Below are 19,779 nucleotides of genomic sequence, written 5' to 3' on the forward strand. Positions count from 1 at the left end.
GTTCACATTTCCAGCAAGGAGACCATCAAGGCTTGCATGGAGCACTGAGAGAGGGAAGAGTTGGAGTGTGTTTGAGATATTTCTATACAGTATCATGACGTTGGGTCATGCTGTTACACTCCATTAATTATATTAACACGGCTCAGAAATCCTCTTGCTGTGAAACTTTTATTCCTGATGTGCTCAGGAGTTGATGATTGGGCTGATTTACATCTGGCTGCTTGTTTCCTGGTGTTAATGGGGGGGTGGGAGGGAGAGGCACTTTTACAGCCATTTACTTTTCATCTCATGGCTAATTGATCCCGTTCCACCCCTCGAGCAACTCTGTGGAACCTTCACCAGGACAAGGTGTTTCTGGTTTGGGGTTTGCCTATTTGAAAAAAAATAAAGCTGAAGTGTATTTATGGGACAAATTCAACCTCACCTGGTGGTGTTGCTTATGTTGGGCAGTTTGCTTTGAGCTGATACCAATGGGAAGGATTTAAATTCACCATTAAAAACACCACAGAGTCACTTGGAACAAATACATCCAAAAAGGAGGTTTTAGCCCTTAAAATCAATGAACCTTTCCTGCAGAACATGAGATTATTCCCAGCTCTCATTAGGAATGATGGCAAAACCCAGGCTGGGCAGGAGCAGCTTAACCCACCGTGGGCTTTGCACGTGGTGCTCAGCTCAGTGACCTTGGGGATGAGCCTTTAGGGTATGGGTGACCTGAGCCAGGGGGGTTTGGGGGTCTGAAGAGTCATTTTCTGGATATTGAGGCCATGTGGAGCATTTGGGGCCTTTGTGGGTGGGAAAGTGAAAGTGGCAGCAGTGGTGGGAAGGTTTTGCCATGTAATGGCTGGGAGTGAAAATGGGGGAGAAGCAGGAGGGGAGGATGGAGCAATCGTGGTTACGGCAGCATTCCTTCATTCCTTCCTTCATTCCTCCTTTCCCTCCGTGCAAGGCTCATCCCCAGGGATTTCTGCACAAATCCCAAAGGTTGCAGAGCTGATCTTGGCAAAGCTTCACCTCCTGCTCCTACCTAAGGGGGACACAATCCCAGATCCTGGTCTGCACATGGAAGGACTGGAGGGAGAGCTGTGCAAAACCCTGGCTGGTGCTCTATGCGAGCTCAGGGGGGGCTCCTCGTGCTTTTATTTCCCAACAAATTCTCTCTCTGAGACAACATCACAACTCTTGCCCTGCTTGGATTGCAAACCAGGAGTGTCCTGGTGGAGCAGAGGAGCTGCTCAAGCTGGCAGTGCCCTGTGGGGAGGGATGGGGTGAGGGATGGGGTGAGGGATGGGGTGACCGCGAGCGGTCGCGCTCTGTCTGTCCAGAAGGGCTCAAATGCAGGCAGATATTATGTCTTAAGGCATTAATTTTAATGAACATCTGTGTAAATGAGATGCAAATTAGGCATGGCCCCGGGGGCTCCAGGCAAGTTGCCAACAGAGCCCTGACAAAGGTGGGCACTTCTGGACTCATTGTGTCCAGATTTTAATAAAGAAGAAACGTTGGAGGCTGGGAACGGATGGCTTTGCAAGCAGCTCACATTTGAAGCTTCCCATGTATTTTTCTTTTCCCTTTTTCTTTCCCCAAAAGGCCACAACCTCCTTAACTTTTGGAAAACTGCCATTTGTGCATTTCCTCTGTATCCTCCCCAGCCCCTTTCCCAGGTCACAGAGGGACTAATCCTGGCTTTGGGATGGATGAGCCCTCTCCTGCTGTAAGTTTTCCTCCTGGCTGGGTTCCTCCGAGGCAGGAGGCTGGGAAGCAGCTGTCAGATCATGCTCAGGGGGAAGCTTTGTTTGCAGGAGGGGGATTTTGCTTCAGCAAAATGTGATTTTGGGGACAGATCCTCACCAGCTCCCATGGCCAGGACAAGGATCCAGGGTGTGACCAGGGAAAACCAGGCAGGGAGTGGTTGGTTGTGGCAGGATTGTTAAGAAAGCCCATCTGGAGGAGACTTTAAGGGGTCATCAGACTGAGCCCTGAGTTTTCTGGTGAGATCAAGTGCAGCTGAAAGGCATTTCTGTGGTTTGGAGCCTGTGCTTATATGGACATCCCCACGGATCGCTTCGGATCCAGCTGTGCCACAGAAGAAACAACGTGGGTTTGGCTCATGGAGAGCTGTCAGAGCGAAGGAACCTCATCTTTAACTCCTGATCTCCAGCAGGAGTTTAACCCAGGTGTCTCTGGCTCCATTGCTGCCTCTCTGAGGAGCCCCTGTGTTGTGTAAAAAGGTGATAAAAGTCAGGAGGAGCTTTGTGCTGAGCTTCACACGGCCAAGCTGGGCTCTTCAGCACGAGGGACAAGTGCCAGGCAGCACCAGGAGCTGCTCGTAGGAGTTTCCAGGCTGAGGCACTTCTGCCCCCTCCACTGTCTCTGCTGTCAGCTCAGGTTTCTCAAAGCTTACGCTAATATTAAATTTTAATGACTGGAATCAAGTGAGCTACGGTTGAGATGTTTCTAAACATAACAGCTCTGTGGATTCAGTTTGGCAAACAGCAGGATCCCCCAGGGAAATGATTCCCCAGGTACAGATCAGACAGGGGGGTCACTCACGTGAAGGCACAGGGGGTTTCTGCATTGCTTTGTCTCCATCATCATCATCAGCCCCTGATCAGCTGGGAGACCCTGAGTGAGAAATCTTCACCCCAAAAATGGTGAAACGAATGGGATGAAGCTTGTGCTGCTCAGTGCAAGTGGCTCAGACTCCTTGACACGCTGAAGAAGTGAGGTTTGCTGGCTGGGAGCAGAGGTGCCAGAAAGCCCCAGGCATGGGCTTGTCCTGTCTGGCCAAGGAGAACCCATCAGCCACTGATGGAGCTGATGGAATCAAATTCTTGTGTGTTTTGGGGGGAGACATCTGCGCTGGGGTAGCTTGGCCTCCTGGCTAAGCAAGCTTAAGTCTGGCTTTTGTTTATCTTTTACACAGCGGATTTTGAACTTGGGTTTCAAAGCTTGGCGTTGGCAGCTCTGAGCTGGGACCCTCTTTGATTCACGCTGTTGCTTTTGGACAAACCCTTAACGCTGTCACATTTCACCTATGAAATTCACAGCATTGGAGCTCAGCCCTGGGTCAGCTGGGAGGGGTTTTTGGGCTCTCTGCCTCACAATGCTCAGGAGTGGAGGATCCTGCTGCCTCCCCAGTCATGGAATCGTGGAATGGTTTGGGTGGGAAGGGGCAGGGACACCTTCCCCTCTGCCAGCTTGCTCCAAACCCTGTTCTTGAGCTGTTCCAGGGATAAGTGGGCATTTCCTGCAGGAAGAATCTCAGCTGTATCATGGCCAGGAGACACTTTGTCCCCGTGAGGAAGATGAGAGCAGGATCCAACCCTGCATTCCTTCCGAGCCGTGCTCAACCGTGAAACAAGAATGTGGAACGCTTCCCCCCGAAATGAAACCCAAGGGGAAAAAAAAATAACAACATCAAACATGACCCCAACCAAAGGCTGCCATCACTTTGGGGTGGCTGCAGGTGCAGGGACACCTGGTGAGGTGTCTGTGTCACCACAGGCTGCTGCTGTCACCACAGCTGAGCTGGGTGGCGCTGGGGCAGGGCACAGGAATGCAGCGAGCCAGGACCTGCTGCAGCTGGCACAGCCGGGCTGTTTATCCCAAATCTGCCTCCCAGGGTTAATTAAACCCCACCCCGGAGAGGAGGGAGGAGCAGGAGGGGGTCTCCAGCTTCCAGCTTTCAGTGGGTGATGGCTTAGCCAAAGCAGGAGAAAGAGAAGGTGGGATTTTGAGATCCTGCCGCTCCTCCTGGCACTTTTGGAGAGGTTTTTGGAAATTGGAGGAGCAGGAGGGGGTCTCCAGTATTCAGCCTTCAGTGCTTAGCCAAGGCAGTGGAAGGAGAAGATGAGATTTTGGGATTCTGGCATTTTTTTGGGGAGGTTTTTGGAAACTGGAATTGCTCAGGGAGGAGCAGGAGGGGGTCCCCAGTATCCAGCCTTCAGTGGGTGATGGCTTTGCCTAGGCAGAAGAAGGAGGAGATGGGATTTTGGGATCCTGCGTCTTCTCCTGGTGTTTTTTGGGAGGTTTTTGGAAGCTGGAGTTGCTCAGGAAGGTACAGGAGGGGTCTCCAGCATCCAGCCTTCAGTAGGTGATGGCTTAGCCAGGGCAGCAGAGGAAGGAGGAGATGAGATTTTGGGATCCTGCCGCTTCTCCTGGCACTTTTGGGGAGGTTTTTGGAGACTGGAGGTGCTCAGAGAGGAGTAGGAAGGGGTTTCCCACATCCAGCCTTCAGTGGGTGGTGGTTTAGCCAAGGCAGCGGAGGGAATAAATGGGATTTTGGGCTCCTGGTGTTTTTGGGGAGGTTTTTGGAGACTGGAGTTGCTCAATGCGGTGAACTCTGGCAGTGCTGTGTCACACCAATAAAGGTTTAATGCTGGATGATGGAGAGGGGGAGGGAGAATCCCTAGACAGCAGTAACTGAAGCCTCAGTGCTTTATTTCAGAGTAGGTCAGGTCAGCCAGGGCCCACACAGCCGTTGTGCCTCCAGCACCCTCTTTGTCTGCTTCAATACAAAAATAAAAAAATCAGGAGAGAAATCCTGTGAGTGGTGATGCACTGAGAGAGGCCCAGACCAGAATTACTCATCTGGCCCTTCCAGGGGTGCTGCCTGAGAGAAAGCAGAAGCTGGCCAGGGCTGGGGAGCCCACACAGGTTCCTGTGCCCCCCTTCCTGCCTGTCTGGGGGTGTCAGCTTCTCTCAGCTCCTCATTTATGACTCGTAATTCCAACCTTTCCACCTGGGAGCTGAGTCAGTGGTGATGTCAGAAATGTCCCTGGGTTTGTCCCAGGTGTCACTGCCTGAGGCTTTGGAGAGGTTTTGGGGAGGGGGCTGCCACTGATGTGAGCTCATGAGCCGTTGATGTCAGAGGGATGGGATGGGATGGGATGGGATGGGATGGGATGGGATGGGATGGGATGGGATGGGATGGGATGGGATGGGATGGGATGGGATGGGATGGGATGGGATGGGATGAGGACTGCCCAGCATCCTGCATCCATCATCCTGAAGTGTTTCACTGAGGATATTTTGCAGGAGGATCAGAGTTTGGGTTTCTCCCCAGAAATTTTAGCCCATTTAGTTTTGATGATTGTGGCATTTTGTGACCTTCCTTTGTTGGGTGATCTTGAGGATCCTTTCCAAGCTCAGTGATTTTTGTGGTTCTCCCTGGGACTGTTAGCTCTGCTTCTGCCAGGGCTTCTCTTGGAGATCAGAGAATGCTTTGGGGTTGGAAGGGACCTTAAAGATCACCTCATTCCAGCCCTCCTGAGGAGAGCAGAGAGGAAAAGCAGCGTCCCATTTTGGATGGGACCGGAGAGCAGGGGCGACTCCATGTGCTGATGGCACGAGGTATTGACACTCAAAAACCTTGATTTCTGGATGCGGCAGGATAAGAGTGGTCCTTAGGCAGGACAAGTGGTGACACCATACAGGTGATGCCCCAGCACCCAACCTAGGAGCTTCCAGACCATGTTGCCACTGGATTGGGGTAATGGCTTCTTAGATGGAGAATGGATAAAACCACTCTATTTTTATTGGAAACCAGAGATTTCCCACAGGGAGAGGAAAACAGCCTTGCTGATGGAGGGATGGCCTGACCAGGAGCTTTTCTGAGCCCTCCCCACCCCACCAAACAGCCAGACCCCGGCAGGTGGGCGAGGGGAGGTGGGTTCCTGAGCATGGGATGTGGCAGGGAAGGGACCCTCTGCCACTTGCTGTGCCCCGGGGTATTTTTAACCCTTGTGTGCCCCCGGAGGAATGCGTGTGGCTCCCGCCAGGCGTGGGGCTGGGAGCAGCTGGGTGGGCCTGGGCTGGCAGTGGGGACAGGCTGCGTGACGGTGTCTCCTGGCTGAACGCTTTCCAGACCTACTTAAAGTATCTCTGGCTCGTATTTTCAGCATCAGCAGCACGGGCAGAAATGCCTCCTCTCTGACAGCTGTTAAGCTGCCTTAAAGGCACCATCTCCCCTCGTTGGGGAAGGGGGTGATAAGCACAAGGCTGTGCTGGGTGACAGGGCTGTCACCAAGGGAGGGTGGCCCAGGCTGCAGAGCCCTGGTGGGGCTCATTTCTAACCTGACCCCCGTTTCTAACCTGGCCCCTATTTCTAACCTGGTCCCCATTTCTAGCCTGGCCCCCGTTTCTAACCTGACCCCCGTTTCTAACCTGACCCCTGTTTCTAACCTGGCTCCCCGTTTCTAACCTGGCCCCCCATTTCTAACCTGGCCCCCATTTCTAACCTGGCCCCCCATTTCTAACCTGGCCCCCATTTCTAACCTGGCCCCCATTTCTAACCTGACCCCTGTTTCTAACCTGGCCCCCCATTTCCAACCTGGCCCCCGTTTCTAACCTGGCCCCCCGTTTCTAACCTGGCTCCCATTTCTAACCTGGCCCCCATTTCTAACCTGGCCCCCCATTTCCAACCTGGCCCCCGTTTCTAACCTGGCTCCCATTTCTAACCTGGCTCCCATTTCTAACCTGGCCCCCATTTCTAACCTGGCCACCTTGTGCTGCCAGTGGCCTTGGCAGCCTCTTCTCTCCTTGGGAATGAATTTCAGCAGCGAGGGGAGAGCAAAGGTAGCCCAGGAGCTCCTCCTTGCTAAAGAGAACGCTGCTGTGTGCTGGTTCATCAGCAATCCACGGGTGGGCTTTGACCTTGACATGTCAGCAGAGGCTTCCCTGATCCTGAGAACAAGAGTGAATTAAGCCAAGAGTTGCTGAGATCGACCAAATCGTTGCTTTTTTTTTGCTTTTTTTTCCCCCTCCTCCTTTCCTTTTCTTTCCTTGCCCGTGAAACAATCAGGGCTGTGATCAAAGGGTGCCTTTCAGGAGCTCCCAAAAGCCACCCACTTGCAGATGCTGTGGTGGGCCTGGCGGGTCTGAGCCGAGGGGCATGGCCAGAGGAATGTCCTCTCCCCAGAGCTCTCGTTAGCTGCTGGTGATGACACTTCACAGCGCTTCCAGGAGAGACTAAAAATACCAGCTTTGCATAAGACCAGGAGAGCTGAGGATCCGAGGGAGGAGGAGGAGGAGATGGGAAGGGTTTTGTCTAAGCAGGCTTCTCTCCTGGTCCTGGCAGGATGCAGCCATGGAAGGGGGGGGATCTTTGGGGTCATTTCCATCACCCACAGCACCCAAACCAGGCTTGGGAAGGGAGAAAATGTGGCCACCAAGCAGGGAAGGACTCAGGCTTGGATTAGTCACTGCAGCCTTTTCAAGAACAATTGCCAGTTCTCCTGCTGAAGGAGTGGTTTAGATGTCTCCCAGAATCCAGAGGATTCTCAGGATGATAACACACTTAGCTCACTTCCTAAAGAGCCTCAGAGCAGTTTGTTACTCACCCCATCCCTGTTGTGCCCCTTTGCTCTGGGGAGCAGATTCTGCATTTTGTGGGCAGTGGGATGCCCAGGGTGCTTCAGTTTGCAGGGAAATGCAGCAGCTGAGGACAAAAATTGACATTTCTGCAGTTTTCACCTCCTGCCCACATAGGCCCTGCTCTGCCCGTGTCTCACAGTCCCATCTCAGGTTGCTGCCAGGGAGTTTTGGGGCGTTCTGGGGGTTCCATGGGAACGCTGAGTGCTGTGGGGCTGTGCCTGAGCTCTGCTGTAACACGTGGGCTCCAGGCTTCGTTCTGGAGAATTATTTATACCAACATCTATATTAGCTGCCTTGCAGGGAGAGCGCTGCAGCGCAGCTCCTGCAAAATAAATTTAATTTTTTTTTTTTTTTTTTTTTTTTTCATAGCACTCGCTGCAGCTGTGCATCCAAAGTGCAGGAGGTTTCTCTGGGAGTTTAGATTTTAACCTATTCCTAAAACTTTCCCCGTTTGGAGGTGCAGACCCCCACAGAGGCTGCTGAGGTTTCCTCCCACAGCCCTGTGGAGGAGAGCCCTGAATGAGCAGGTTCCAAATGGCTGATTTGAAGATGTGCTGGCTCCCTGCATCCCGAGCAGCTGGAAGCCTTTGGAGAGGGATTGAGTGGTGGCAGAGCCCTGGTGTGAGGTTGGTTTGGGAGCCAAAGGGATCAGGGAGCACCCAGGGCAGCGCAGCAGGGTGGGAATGGCCCCAGTGCAGGAGCTGGAATGGCAATCACAGAGATTTGGGGAGAGGAATGAATTAGGAGAGCAAGAGGGAGAGAAAGAAATCTCTCTGACCTTGTGACAAACGCAGCAAAAGCTTTAAAAAACATGAATCCTCTGCTAAAATATCCCAGCGCAACCTAAAGCGCCGTTTCTAAGGGAGATTTTGTGTGTGCTCGATTTGGCTTTGTGCTTCTATTGCGGCGTCTGAGGGAGGGTGGAATGCGCCCTCGGTCCTTCTGCTGGGCTGGAGGCGCTGGGGGTTACCCACCCTGCCTTGCCTGGGCATGGCACAGTGTCCCAGCCCAGGGGTGGCACTTTGGGGTCACATCTGGGCACACAGTGATGACCCACGCGATGGCAGGCACAGGGAACAGGTTACCCAGAGAGGCTGTGGCTGCCCCAGCCCTCAAAGCCAGGCTGGTCTAGTGGAAAGTGTCCTGCCCAGAGCAGGGAGTGGGACAACACAACTATTCTATTTTATGACAGCTTCCAGCACAAACTATTCCATTTTATGGCACGGTCAGCAAGACCTGTAAGGACAAAGCTCATGGTGCCAGGCTAGGAGCTCTCCTCCAACCAGCCTGCACTCCCAGGCCAGAAGGGCACCAAGGTGGACTTTAGAGAAGCTTTGAGGGTGAAGAAGACCCTTAGTTTCACCTTGATCTCATAAATGACCAATCCATCAGAGATTTTGAGCTGCCTCTGATCTCTCTTGCTCGTCACATCTCACCTCGCTTCCAACTACTGAGATGCTTTAAAAGAAAGCTAAAAATGCATTGGTTTCCAAAGAGTGCCCTGTAAACAGTGCTGGCAGAGGTGGCAGGGTGCAGCACAGCCATAAACAGGGTGGCATCAGCCCGTGACAGGGAGAGCACCCGTCCCCACACACCAGGGCTGGTGGCCATATGAGGAAAGCTTGAAACCAGCAGGTTCAGGAGAGAAATGGGGATGTTCCTGCTTGGGGAAGGTCTTGGAAAGCCTCGGGGTGGGTTTTAGCTGTGGGTGTTTTATCTGCAGGATGTGGCCTGGGGTGGGTACAGGTCTGGGTTGGGTGACAGGAGTGGTTTGGGGACTGAGCAAAAGCCAAACCAGGGGTCTTGAAGTAATTTGTTAATACCAGAAAGGACAAAAATCAGGCAGGACCTTCATGTCCTTCACATCCATCCCTTGCACTGACACAAAGCTCAGGCAAAGCCCTGACCTTGCAATTCCCAGCCCTGTTTGGCTCCTGTCCCCATCCCTGGGGTGGCACTTGGAACCTCAAAGCCATGATTTGAGGAACCTGCAGGAGCTGTGGCCGCGATCTTTGCCTTTCCAATTGGCTTTCATCCCTGCCCAATATTCTCTAATGCTTTCAGAAATTATTGGGTTTTGGGGGAGAATGTGTCTGAGGGAGACTCGGCTCACTCCTGGCACGGGATTCGGTGAGGAAATGGGAAAAGAATTTCTGGCTGTGAAACGGGGCAGCTCCAGAGAGAGGAGGGAAAGAGAGATCGTTCCTCCTTCTCAGTGGAACAAAAAAGCCTCCTCGCCCCAGCCCGGATGCCTGGGATTCCTGGCGGAGGGGCCCCGGGAGCGGTAACGGAGCAGCTCCCGGCCAAGGTGCTTGAGGAGCAGCCGATGCTGGCACGGCTCCGTTTGTCCTCTTGTTGTTTCAGCTGCTCTGCATTAATAGCAGCCACCAGGAGCTGCGGTGTCCCTGCCAAAGGGGGAAAATCCCGGCGTTGGGGCACTCTGGGCAGTGTTGGCAGCTGGGGATGGATGGATGGATGGATGGATGGAGGCTGCAGGGATGAATGTCCAGGGGGATGTGGAGGGGACATGGCCTGGATGGGCACAGGGGGTCTCTGAGGGATGTTTGGTATCCCCTCCATGGTCTGGATGGACAGAAAAGCTCCCTGAGGGATGTTTGGGATCCCCTCCATGGTCTGGATGGAGAGAAAAGCTCCTTGGGGAATGTCTGGGATCCCCTCTCAGATCCCCAGTCCCTCCCTGCCTCCTGCTTTTTTTCCTTGCTTGTATTTGATGATGGAAAAAGGGGTTCCAAAGGTTTCCCACTGTGCAGAAATCTCCATCCGAGGAGCACTTCGGGCTGTTTAATGGGCAATTTCCCCTGACCCCTCCCCTTCCACAAAACATCCGTTCCCATCTCTCCAAAGCAAAACAAAGCTTTGGGAACGCCGTGGTTGGTGTCGGGACCGTGGGGATGCAGGGGCTGAGAGCTTGGGGATGTGGGAGCTGGGCTCCCACCACACCACACCATGACTTTTTTGGCAAAGCCTCGGCGTTTTCAGGATGGCAGTGCATCCAAAAATATTCAGGATTTCATCTTCCTTGGCTGTGGCTCTCCATGGCCAGGTGGGAAGGCTTTTGGTGAAGCTGTGGCACAGACCGAGCTCTGATTCTCGCAGTGTTGGTGCTTTTGGAGTGCAATGCTGCACGTTTTTCTGTATTAAACACCTTGTATTTTTATCCCGATGCCATAATTCATCCCAAAGTAGCAGGCCGGGTGGCTGGTGGGGCGGGTTGTTGCCTGGAGATGCGTGGAGGCTGTTCCCAACCCTCCTGTTTTCTCTCCCAAGTCTGTGACTTCCCTCAGCATCACTTCGCAGCGGTGATTCACGCACCCGGGCTGCCTCCCTCCCCACTTCCAACCTTCCCCATCTCCTAAACCCAAGGGTTTTGGGGGAGGAAAAGAGGGTGACAGGACTCGGGATGGGAGGAGCAGGATGCTACCCAAGAGCTGGCGCTATAAAAATCATGATTTTTACCAAAAGAGCCTGCAGTGGTTCAAGGGAACGGTGGCAAATCGCGGGCGGCTTTTTGGCAGAGCGATGGGGGGAGGCAAAATTGCTACTTTGGGGGTGTTCCGGGTGCGTTTGTGCGCTGAATTCGGAACTCGGCTCTTTGTGCGAGGGCGGGTGCGAGGAGCAGAGGGACACCCGATGTGTCGCCATCTCCCCGCCAGCTCCGGCTCGGGGAAGAGCGGACAAAGGGCCGGAGGGGGAGCGGGCCCGGCGGCGGCGGGAGCCGGAGCCGGAGCCGGAGCCGCCGCCGAGCCAGGGCGTTGCTGCTCTTTGTCGGGGGCTGCCGCCGCCTCCCCCCGGAGGAGGGGCCATCCCCGGCGGGGCGGGCGGGCGCCACCCCCGCGCTGCCTCCTCCGAGCATCCCCCCCGCTCCCCGCGGCCGGGCCGCGCTCCGGTTCCCCCATCCCGGGCCCGCCGGGGCGGGGGTCGGTGCGGGGGGCGCGGGAGGCCCCGCGGGGCTCGGCGAGGGGGCGGCCCCGGCGCTGCCGCCCCGCCCCGCGGCACCGCCCCCCGCGCCCGCCCCCGCGTCCCCCCGCCCTCCGCCGGGGCTGGAGCTCCGCGGGAGCCGGTGCTGGCGGCGGCGGCGGGGCCGGGGCGTGCGGCGGCCTGCGCGGCTCGGCCTTTTGTTCCGCCGGCGGGAAGCAGAGCGGGAGGCGGCGGCCGGCAGCGGGAGGACGAGAAGGAGCAGCAGCAGCAGGAGGAGGAGGAGGAGGAGGAGGAAGGCAGCGGCCATGCATCCCGCCGCGCCGGCCGGGGGCTGCCCGCGGGGGCGGCGCGGAGCCCCCCGCCCCCGGCCCGGCCGCTGAGCCGCGCACAAAAGGGGAGAGAGCGGCGGGGAAAGGGGAACGAACGGGAGGGCGGCCCCGGGGTGTGTGGGGGTGTGTGTGTGTGTGTGCGCCCGCCCCGGCCCCATCCCCGGTCCGCCCCGCATCGCCGCCGGTACCGGCCCCGCCGCCCCCCGCCCCGCCATGGCCGGGCCGCCCGGTGGCGCGGAGCCGCCGCAGCCCGACACCGGCCGCCGGGAAAGTTAGTGCGAGCGGGGCCGGCAGCAGGAGGAGGAAGAAGAGGAGGAAGAAGAAGAAGCAGCGGCAGCGGCCGCGTCCAGCCGCCGCTGCTCCCCGTCGGCTCCCGGAGGCAACTCAGGGGATTCCATCCCGCTCCGTCCCTTTGCCATTTTTGGATGCGTTTTATAGCCAATTTTTTTTTTTTTTTCCCTGGGGAGAAAGCAGAAAAAAAAAAAAAAGCAAAGACCCAGCAGCCTTCCTCCACCTCCCGATTCCGCCGTGCCGCCGCACTCCCACCCGCTGGATTTTGGGGGTTCCACCACTGCCGGTGGCACCGGGCGAGGTGACGGCAAGCGACAATGCCATCATGTTTTTGAGACAGGAAACCTCCGAGTTTGCCCCGAATGAAGAACTTCCTGTGTTTAAAGTTGTACGAATATCCGCTGACAAGCCCGGTTCAAATGAAAACACGAGAGTCGGGGGGAGAGGCTAATTCGGACCAGCTGGACTCGCACGGCGCTCGGAGCTGGGCAGAAAACGCGCGGAGCCGCTCGCCCCTGCCAGCCGGGACAAGCAGTGCCTTTGTTAGTCAAGAAGGACGGACGGGATAATTTAAGAGCGCTTCAAACTCTTCTGCCATTTCTATCGCGAACCGCTTGGAATATTTTTACCGGAGCTGTTGGATTTTGGATGAGCCGCTGATGGATGGGGTTTTTTAGGGGGGCCGGGAGGGTGAGATGGGTTGTTTCACTGCTCGGGACTGCCGCTCGGGACTTCCCATCCCCGTAGCGTCACTTTGGGATTAGAGGCTGCCCCGGCGGCGGGTTTGGGACCTGCTGGCCGTGTGATGCTTCCTGCCGTGGCGGGCGAAAGGTTGCCGGGGTGTTTCCTTCATCCATAAGGACGAGAGCATGGGCAAACCACTGAGCCGGCCAGACTGTTTACGGCAGAACCGCACTTGCCTGGGGAAGGGCGAGGATGAGGATGGCTATATAGAGGATTGCTACGTGCCCCAGAGATCGATATACGACACCATGAGAATTAACGAGCAGATCGATCAGGGATCGAAGCTCAACCAGCTCTCCAAGAGCACCCTGGGCAAGGGGGATGGCAGCACCATATCCAGCAACGGCACTCTGGGGGCTGCCAACGTCTTTGAGTCCAGGCCACCAGAACCCAAGAAGCTGGACGAGCGCGTCATCTTCGACCAGCTGAAGCTCAGCAGCGACGTCTCCAAGCCGGCGCCGGCTCCGCCAAAGCGGCGGCCGAACCCTGAGAAGAAGGAGAACGTCAACCGGCGCTCGTGGAAGTCCTTCATGCCTCCCAACTTCACCGAGTTTGCCGAAAGGATGGGGGCTTCTCTCAGCGAGGTGTCGGAGGCGGGCGCCTCCAACCCTTCCCTGCGGGACAAGCGGGATTCCAGCGCCATGCTGGCCGAGCAGCCGGGCCAGCCCGAGCACGGCGAGCCCATGTCCGAGTCGCTCACCCTGGAGCACGTCTCCAAGGCATCTGGCACGGCAGAGGCTCTGGGGGCCAAGCAGTTCAGCGTGGATGGCTATGGGGGTCCCCGGGAGGAGCGCCAGGCCCTGCTGAGCGCCGGTGACAGCCGTGCCAGGGAGCTGGCCAGGGCCCGCCGGCTGCCCAGTGCCACCTGGCCACGGGCCAGGAAGAATTTCATCAGGGGGAACTTCAACGATGGGCACCAGGAGACCCTGGAGGCCTCCGAGTCGGACTCTACGGTGGAGAACGTCAACCTCTCTCCGTGCCTTAGTGAGGAGCTGCTGGATACGGGGCTGGATATTCTCATCACCTCCAATCTCAGGGAGAAAACGGAGTCTGAGCTGAGATTTGAGGAGGACGAGCGCTGGGTGATGATGGAGGAGTGGGAGGAGGCGACGCTGTCAGAGAGAGGAAAGGCTGTTCTGGTGGCAGAGGAGAAGAGGAGCTGTTGCTTGGCAGATATTTCTGAAGAAAGGGAACAATCCACTGCTCCTGAGGACGGCTCTGCCCCCAGCCCGGGGACCTCCCTGTCCTGCATGTCCCCTGGGGATGGTGGCACCACGTGCTGCACGGAGGACGTGGCTGTGCAATGTGGGGTTGAGGACTTTGCTCTGGTTTTGGAGCGCCCAGCCAGCCCCACGGGCCCCGAGCTGTCGGACACGGACTCGGTGCAGATGTTCCTGGAGCTGGAGGAGCAGTGCCTGAATGAGGACGGGGGTGATGGAGCTGTCCCCAGCTGCCTGGACATTCAAATGTCCCCAATGGACTCAGAGGGGCTGGACCCAGATTCGGCCAAACTGGCTGTTTTGGTGGTTGAAGGGGGTCAGCACAGGGTCCCCTTGGATATCAGCGCCTCAGACTCTGCTGTTGTGTCAGATCTGGAGGACTTTGATGTCACCTGCAGCTCCCAGGTGCTGAGCACGCTGGAGCCCTTGACAGAGCCCTTCTCAGAGAGGGACACCCTGGCTGTCACCCCCACGGACTCGGATGGAGGGGCCTCCCCCAGCCCTGTGGCCATGGCAGGGCTGGGGTCCCTCCTGGAGAGCCCCCCAGTGCTGGGGGAGGCTGATCCTGATGCACTCATGGACACGGAGCTTGTGACATCCCACCCAGGGCCACGTGCAGCTGCTGGGCTGGGGGGAGAGGGGTACCCCAGTGCTCCAGAGGGGTGGGGTGAAGAGAACCAAGACTTGCTTCCCGAGGGGCCCTGTCCTGGCCCAGTGTCCCCCTGCCAGCCCCCAGCCATGGAGGAGCTGGGGTCCCCCCCAGGGCACAGCCAGGCTGGCATTGAGGGCGTGGATCCCTTCAGGACCCATCACCTCCTGCCTGGAAGGACTGAGGTCGCCAGCTGGGATGTCCCAGAACTGGTTTCTGAGGATGAAGCCACAGATTTGGGATCAGGGAGTGGAGCTGAGGGCTGGACTCGTCCAGCAGGGAGTGGGGATGTTTGCTGTGGTTCTCTGCTGCCTTTCCATGCTGGCTCTGCATCAGAGCCAGGCTCCAGGGCTCCGACAACATTCCCAGTGCCTGCTGAGGAGCTCCCGTGGGAAATGGTTTCCCTGGGCCGTGCCCTGTCTCTGGAAGGGGCTGCCCACGCAGAGGGCATGGTCACGCACGGGGGGACACCAGCAGCCATCCTGCAGCCAGATGTGGACTTGTTGTTTGCCCCCAGCTGGGAGGTGCCATGTCCTGCCAGCCCAGCCGCCCCTGAAGAGCTTGCTGGCACGTTGTCCACTGCAGGCCCTGCCATCCCATGGGATTTTGGGGAGCTTTCAGCAGGAGATGTGGCTGCCCTGGAGCCCCAGGGAATGCCACCAGCCACTGGGGATCCTACCATGGATGCTGAGGAACCTCCAGGAGCCACCACCACTGCCATGCCCTTGATGGTGGAGGAGCTTCTGGAAGCCCCACCACCCTTTGCTGACGTGCCTGTCGCCACCGTGCCACCACCAGCAGCTGAGCCGCTCACCTCGGGTGCCAGGGACCTCGGTGGTGCCCCCGTGCCATTGGTGGTGTCCTTGGGGGACGCAGATGACTTTGCCATCACGCTTGTGCCGCCCATGCTGGAGCACCTGCCTGCTGAAGCGCTGGCTTTAGAGGACGACCCTGTTTCCAGCTTACCTGCAGCAGGGGTGGCAGCTTGGCAGGGTCCCCCTGGTGCCTTGTCACCCCTCCCAGAAGGTCCCGGCAGGGCGCTGGGGACACCCTTGTCCACAGCAGCCAGGGCACAAACCCTCCCCAGGGCCGTGCTGAGGGGCTCCCCCCATGCCCGCAGCTATGGGGGTGCCCCTTCCCTCTGTCCCAGTGAGGAGCAGGGGACACCGGGCACAGAGGGACCCCTCGGTGCTGCTGCCATGGCAGAAGGGCCCCCAGCTCTCCCAGATGGATTCGTTCCAGATAACGAGGTATTTGTTGCTCAGGCTCCCGCAGCCGGGGCTCCAGGCGCAGAATTCGCTTTATTTTGCACTCCAGGGATGGGTGGGAGGTGGGAGCCCACTCAGTAACGCACGATCTGGGCTCCCAAGCAGCCTTCTCCCTCCTGAGATCGGCTTGGATTTGGCAGGCAAAAAAGTTGGGGGTTTTTTTGAGGGGGGGGGGTGTGGGGGGGGAATTGTGTGATTGTGTAAGTAAGGGAGGCAAAAGATTCTCGCTGCTCGATGACCTGAAATGTTGACTTGCACTTTTTTGGCTTATTAAAGTACATTGTGGTCACTCAGATGGAAATCGCGGACTTTAGAAAAAAAACCTCCTCGCTGGCTCCTGGCAGGGAGTTCCCATCTTTGAAGCAGAAAATATATCAGGGAAGAGAAACCTGTAAAATGAATTAAGTGCAGGCAATTCCTGCCCCGTGCAGTCATCGCTGTCTGTAGTTTTTTTTTTTCCTGTGAGCATTGAGGTGCTGAGGCTCAGAAGGTGCTTGGGAAGGGGCTCAGATTCCCTGTGGTGTTTGGGGATTTGTGTTTCTCGTGGCTCTTGCCTGGAGAGACCTCAATGCTGGAGTTCCCACAGCCCAGCGCTGATTTCCTGCCATCTGGAACAGGAGAAATATCACTAAGGAGACATCAGAAGTTAGTCAGCACCAAAAATCCCGATTTGGTGGCAATTACTCATCCTTTGGGCTGCACCACCCCTTTGAGATACGCACGTGGAGGGGCTTGGAGAGGTGGTTTCACATGGGGGTCCACGTGAGCACGGGCTGGGACACCCAGAGGGGACCTGGGTGAGGGAAAAACCATTGGGTTCGTGCCATGGTTGTTTCTGTTTTTTTGAAATTCAGTGAGGGGGATCCTTATTTTAGGTTCAGCACCTCTGATTGTTGACCCCACAAACCTTCCCTTTGCTCCAAGCATTGCTGGAGAGGCTCCCTGGAGTTCCACAATCCAGCAGCTGAGGGGTTAAGGGAGATGAGGGAAGCAGAAAGCAGAGGGGATGCTGTGGGAAGCCTTTCTGGGAGTGAGGAGGAGGAGGAGGAGGAGGAGGTGTGGTGGAGCAGATGTCCTTCTGCTCTCCCAAAATGTCTGTCCAAGGCAGGCCACCTTGCTCCACAGCAAAGGGGAGTCATTAAATATTTGTTTCCAAGCTGAGTCACAGTGAGGTTAATGAGCTAAATCACTGGAATCTTTCATGAGCAAAGGAAAACAAGTGTGTTGGACACGCTCACCCTCAGGCTGTTGCTGGGATTATTTTTGTCAGGCTCCTCAGGGCGCTCTGGGCTCTCAGGCTGGCTGATACCTGTGCTGCAGGTACCCCTGGTTGGATCACCCAGGCTTTTCCACAGGGCTCCCTCCCCGCCTGGCTCCTTTGGAGTTTGTTTTGCAGAACATGGAGAGCCCGGACCAGCCTGGCATGCCAGCCTTATCAGCCTGATCCTTTTGTGGGTTTGGCTCTTGTACCCAGCAGCTCCATATATAAACAGTAACAGGAGAACAGCCCAGGAATTGGTGATTCCAAGTCCCCATTTATTTCTTATAACCGTGGCAGAATTCTCCACGAGCAAACAGCTCTGGACAGTGTCTGCCAGCTCACCCTTTGCTGGTGTCCTGGAGGGACCTCCCTGCCCTCCCGTTCCTGAGCTCTGCTGGGAAAAAGAAGCTTTTTTTCCCTTTGGAAACGAGGCAGGGAAAGTCAAAGCAGTGCCTCTTGCTCAGGCTGGGAGCTGTGCCTGTGTGTTTTGGGGGGATTTTGGTGTTTTTAGGGGGTTTTGCTTCGTGCTCCTCCGGTTGCCGGGCGCAGAGAGCTGTGTCCTGCATGAGCTGCTGCTCTGCTGGGGGAGATCTTGCATGCAAGTGGGAATTTTTCAGTGCAGGCAGTGCCCCTGCGTTCTTGGGCACGGGGAGCAGGTGGCTGCTTGCCATCCCCTCTGCTTCCCAAGGGGAAAACGCCGTGACAGGGCCAAGGGCTGCGGGGTGACCCATGCTCTGCATGGGCTGCTGGGCCAGGGGAGCAGAGCCAGCCAGCAATCTGCTCCCTATTTTTGGGGTGTTTGCTGTGGGGGACAGGGCAGGCTCGTCCCTTGGGACTGACTGCTGGGGAAAGACTGCACGGGCAGCGCGTGGTTCCAGCAGATCCCCAGCTCTGATAAAGAGCATTTATCTCCTCCGGAGGAACAGGATTCTCCCTGCTGCCTCTCCTGACAATGGGGAGCTTCATTCGCTCTCCTCCCCCTTCCCTATCAAATCTTTTTTGGTTTAGAAAGCTTTTCCCCACAGGATTCCCAGGCAGGACCGTGCCAAATCCGTGGTAAACGACTCGCACATTAATTGCCTATTGCCTTTGTCTTTCGAAATGCAGCGAGCTCCTCTGCTGCCTGTAATTTCGTGGTTAACAAAACTCATATGATGTCAGGTCTCTGTTCTCAATAGCTTCACTGTGAGAATTGCTTGGGGTTTTTTCCCCAGGAGCCTTATTTCCCAATCTGATGGCGAGTCGGAGACGTTGCTCTCATTTCTTCCTCAGTTTTCTCTTTTTACCTCACTCCAGTGCTTTTCCCAGGAAAAATGGGATTTTCCAATTTAAAACCAGAGGTGGGTGTGGATAGACCCTGAGTCGTGCTCCAAACCAGCAGATTCCTGTGACATCTGTGTCACTAGGTCAAGGCAAGGGAGGAGCTCAGACAAACTTGCACAATTCCAATAAAATCAGTGCAAGTGCAATAAAATCAGGCTACTGCATCTTCCCCGGAGAGGAAAGCCTGTTGTATCCATGGAAAGACTGAGTGGCTGGAAGAGCAGCTCACAGCTTATAAATTCACCTTTTCTCTCCCACCTTTTCCACCCCACAGCAATTCCAGAAGGAGCAAGTGGATCCCCTCCAGCTAAAGCTACAGCAAGTCAATGGAGTTGGTCAGGGACTCATCCAAAGCGCCGGGAAAAACTGTGATGTCCAAGGGCTGGAGCACGACATGGAAGAAATCAACACCCGCTGGAACACCCTCAACAAGAAGGTGGGAGCATGGGGAGGGGCTGTCCCTGGTGTTTTTGGGGTCTGGGGGAGGGAGGGGATCACAGGCAGGGAGCTGAGGCTCTGGTGCCAGTGGCTGACACTGCAGCGGGGTTGTTTTTGGTGTTGGGGTGCAGGTGGCCCAGCGAGTGGCCCAGCTGCAGGAGGCCCTGTTGCACTGCGGGAAGTTCCAGGATGCCCTGGAGCCACTGCTGAGCTGGCTGGCGGACACCGAGGAGCTCATCTCCAACCAGAAACCTCCCTCTGCCGAGTACAAGGTGGTGAAAGCCCAGATCCAAGAGCAGAAGGTGAGTGAGCGCTGGGAGGGGAGCTCAGGACAACCAGACAATATTTTGGGGGTTCTCTCCATACTTCTGTCCTGGTGGATCTCAGTTCCTCACATCCCAGTGTAAAGAACAGTTTGCCCACACTCAAGAATCTCCATCCCCTAAATCACCGCGTCCCTTCGTCGTCCCGCTGCCTCTCGAAGTTGGTTTTGCTGGTTGGCCGTGTTTTTCCAGCCCTGAGTTTTGCTTTGTGCTGATAATTCTGCTGTGTCAGGAGCGAGCTGGTGGTGGTGCAGGGCCTGGTTGGGGTGTTTGGACAAAGGGGACGTTACAAAGTGTGAGAGCAGCCCCAAGGTGTGCCGGTGTTTGCTGAGATAACAGCCCGGGGTCGGCGCCTGCCCTCGGAGCGGGAGGAGGGGAGGTCAAGTGTGGTCATGGGGAAATATTTCAGAAATGAATTCTCAGCCAGGCTTGGTCTGACGTGTGGAGGTTGGAAGAGGAAATGGGCTTCAAGTGGAGGTTAAAAACTTGATAAGTTGGAGGGGGTTGGTGGGAAAGACTCGGAAAACTCTTCTGGCACAGAAGTGGTTTGGATTTGAGTAGTGTAAGGGAGGGAAGGGGAAAGTGAAAAGGGAAAGGAGAATGGAATGGAATGGAAT

General features: G+C 56.3%; 2 protein-coding genes across 24 annotated transcripts in view; both read left to right on the top strand.

Annotated features, from left to right (window-relative positions):
- Positions 1 to 19,779, top strand: part of MACF1 (microtubule actin crosslinking factor 1) — a 155,071-nt gene that overhangs the window by 100,734 nt on the left and 34,558 nt on the right. For all 23 annotated transcript variants that reach the window (XM_074555820.1, XM_074555821.1, XM_074555831.1 and 20 more), the window contains 2 exons: positions 18,676 to 18,837; positions 18,971 to 19,141. In XM_074555820.1, the coding sequence (XP_074411921.1) occupies positions 18,676 to 18,837; positions 18,971 to 19,141 (333 nt within the window). The remainder of the gene's footprint in view (positions 1 to 18,675; positions 18,838 to 18,970; positions 19,142 to 19,779) is intronic.
- On the top strand, positions 12,124 to 17,261 carry LOC141731303 (microtubule-actin cross-linking factor 1, isoforms 6/7-like). The gene is made up of 3 exons (XM_074555703.1): positions 12,124 to 14,541; positions 15,067 to 15,502; positions 17,214 to 17,261. Exons 1-3 carry the CDS (start codon positions 12,806 to 12,808, stop codon positions 17,259 to 17,261), a joined length of 2,220 nt encoding a protein of 739 aa, XP_074411804.1. The 5' UTR covers positions 12,124 to 12,805.

This window comes from Zonotrichia albicollis, chromosome 20 (genome assembly GCF_047830755.1).
Source record: "Zonotrichia albicollis isolate bZonAlb1 chromosome 20, bZonAlb1.hap1, whole genome shotgun sequence".
NCBI lineage: Eukaryota > Metazoa > Chordata > Aves > Passeriformes > Passerellidae > Zonotrichia > Zonotrichia albicollis.

What these genes read in the sequence shown, in the direction of transcription:
- LOC141731303 (XM_074555703.1), top strand. Translation starts at nt 12,806, where the DNA reads ATGGGCAAACCACTGAGCCGGCCAGACTGTTTACGGCAGAACCGCACT. An exon ending in GCTGGGCTGGGGGGAGAGGG is followed by an intron (nt 14,542 to 15,066) that starts GTACCCCAGTGC and finishes GTTTGCCCCCAG; the next exon opens with CTGGGAGGTGCCATGTCCTG. An exon ending in TGGCTTTAGAGGACGACCCT is followed by an intron (nt 15,503 to 17,213) that starts GTTTCCAGCTTA and finishes TTTGTTTTGCAG; the next exon opens with AACATGGAGAGCCCGGACCA.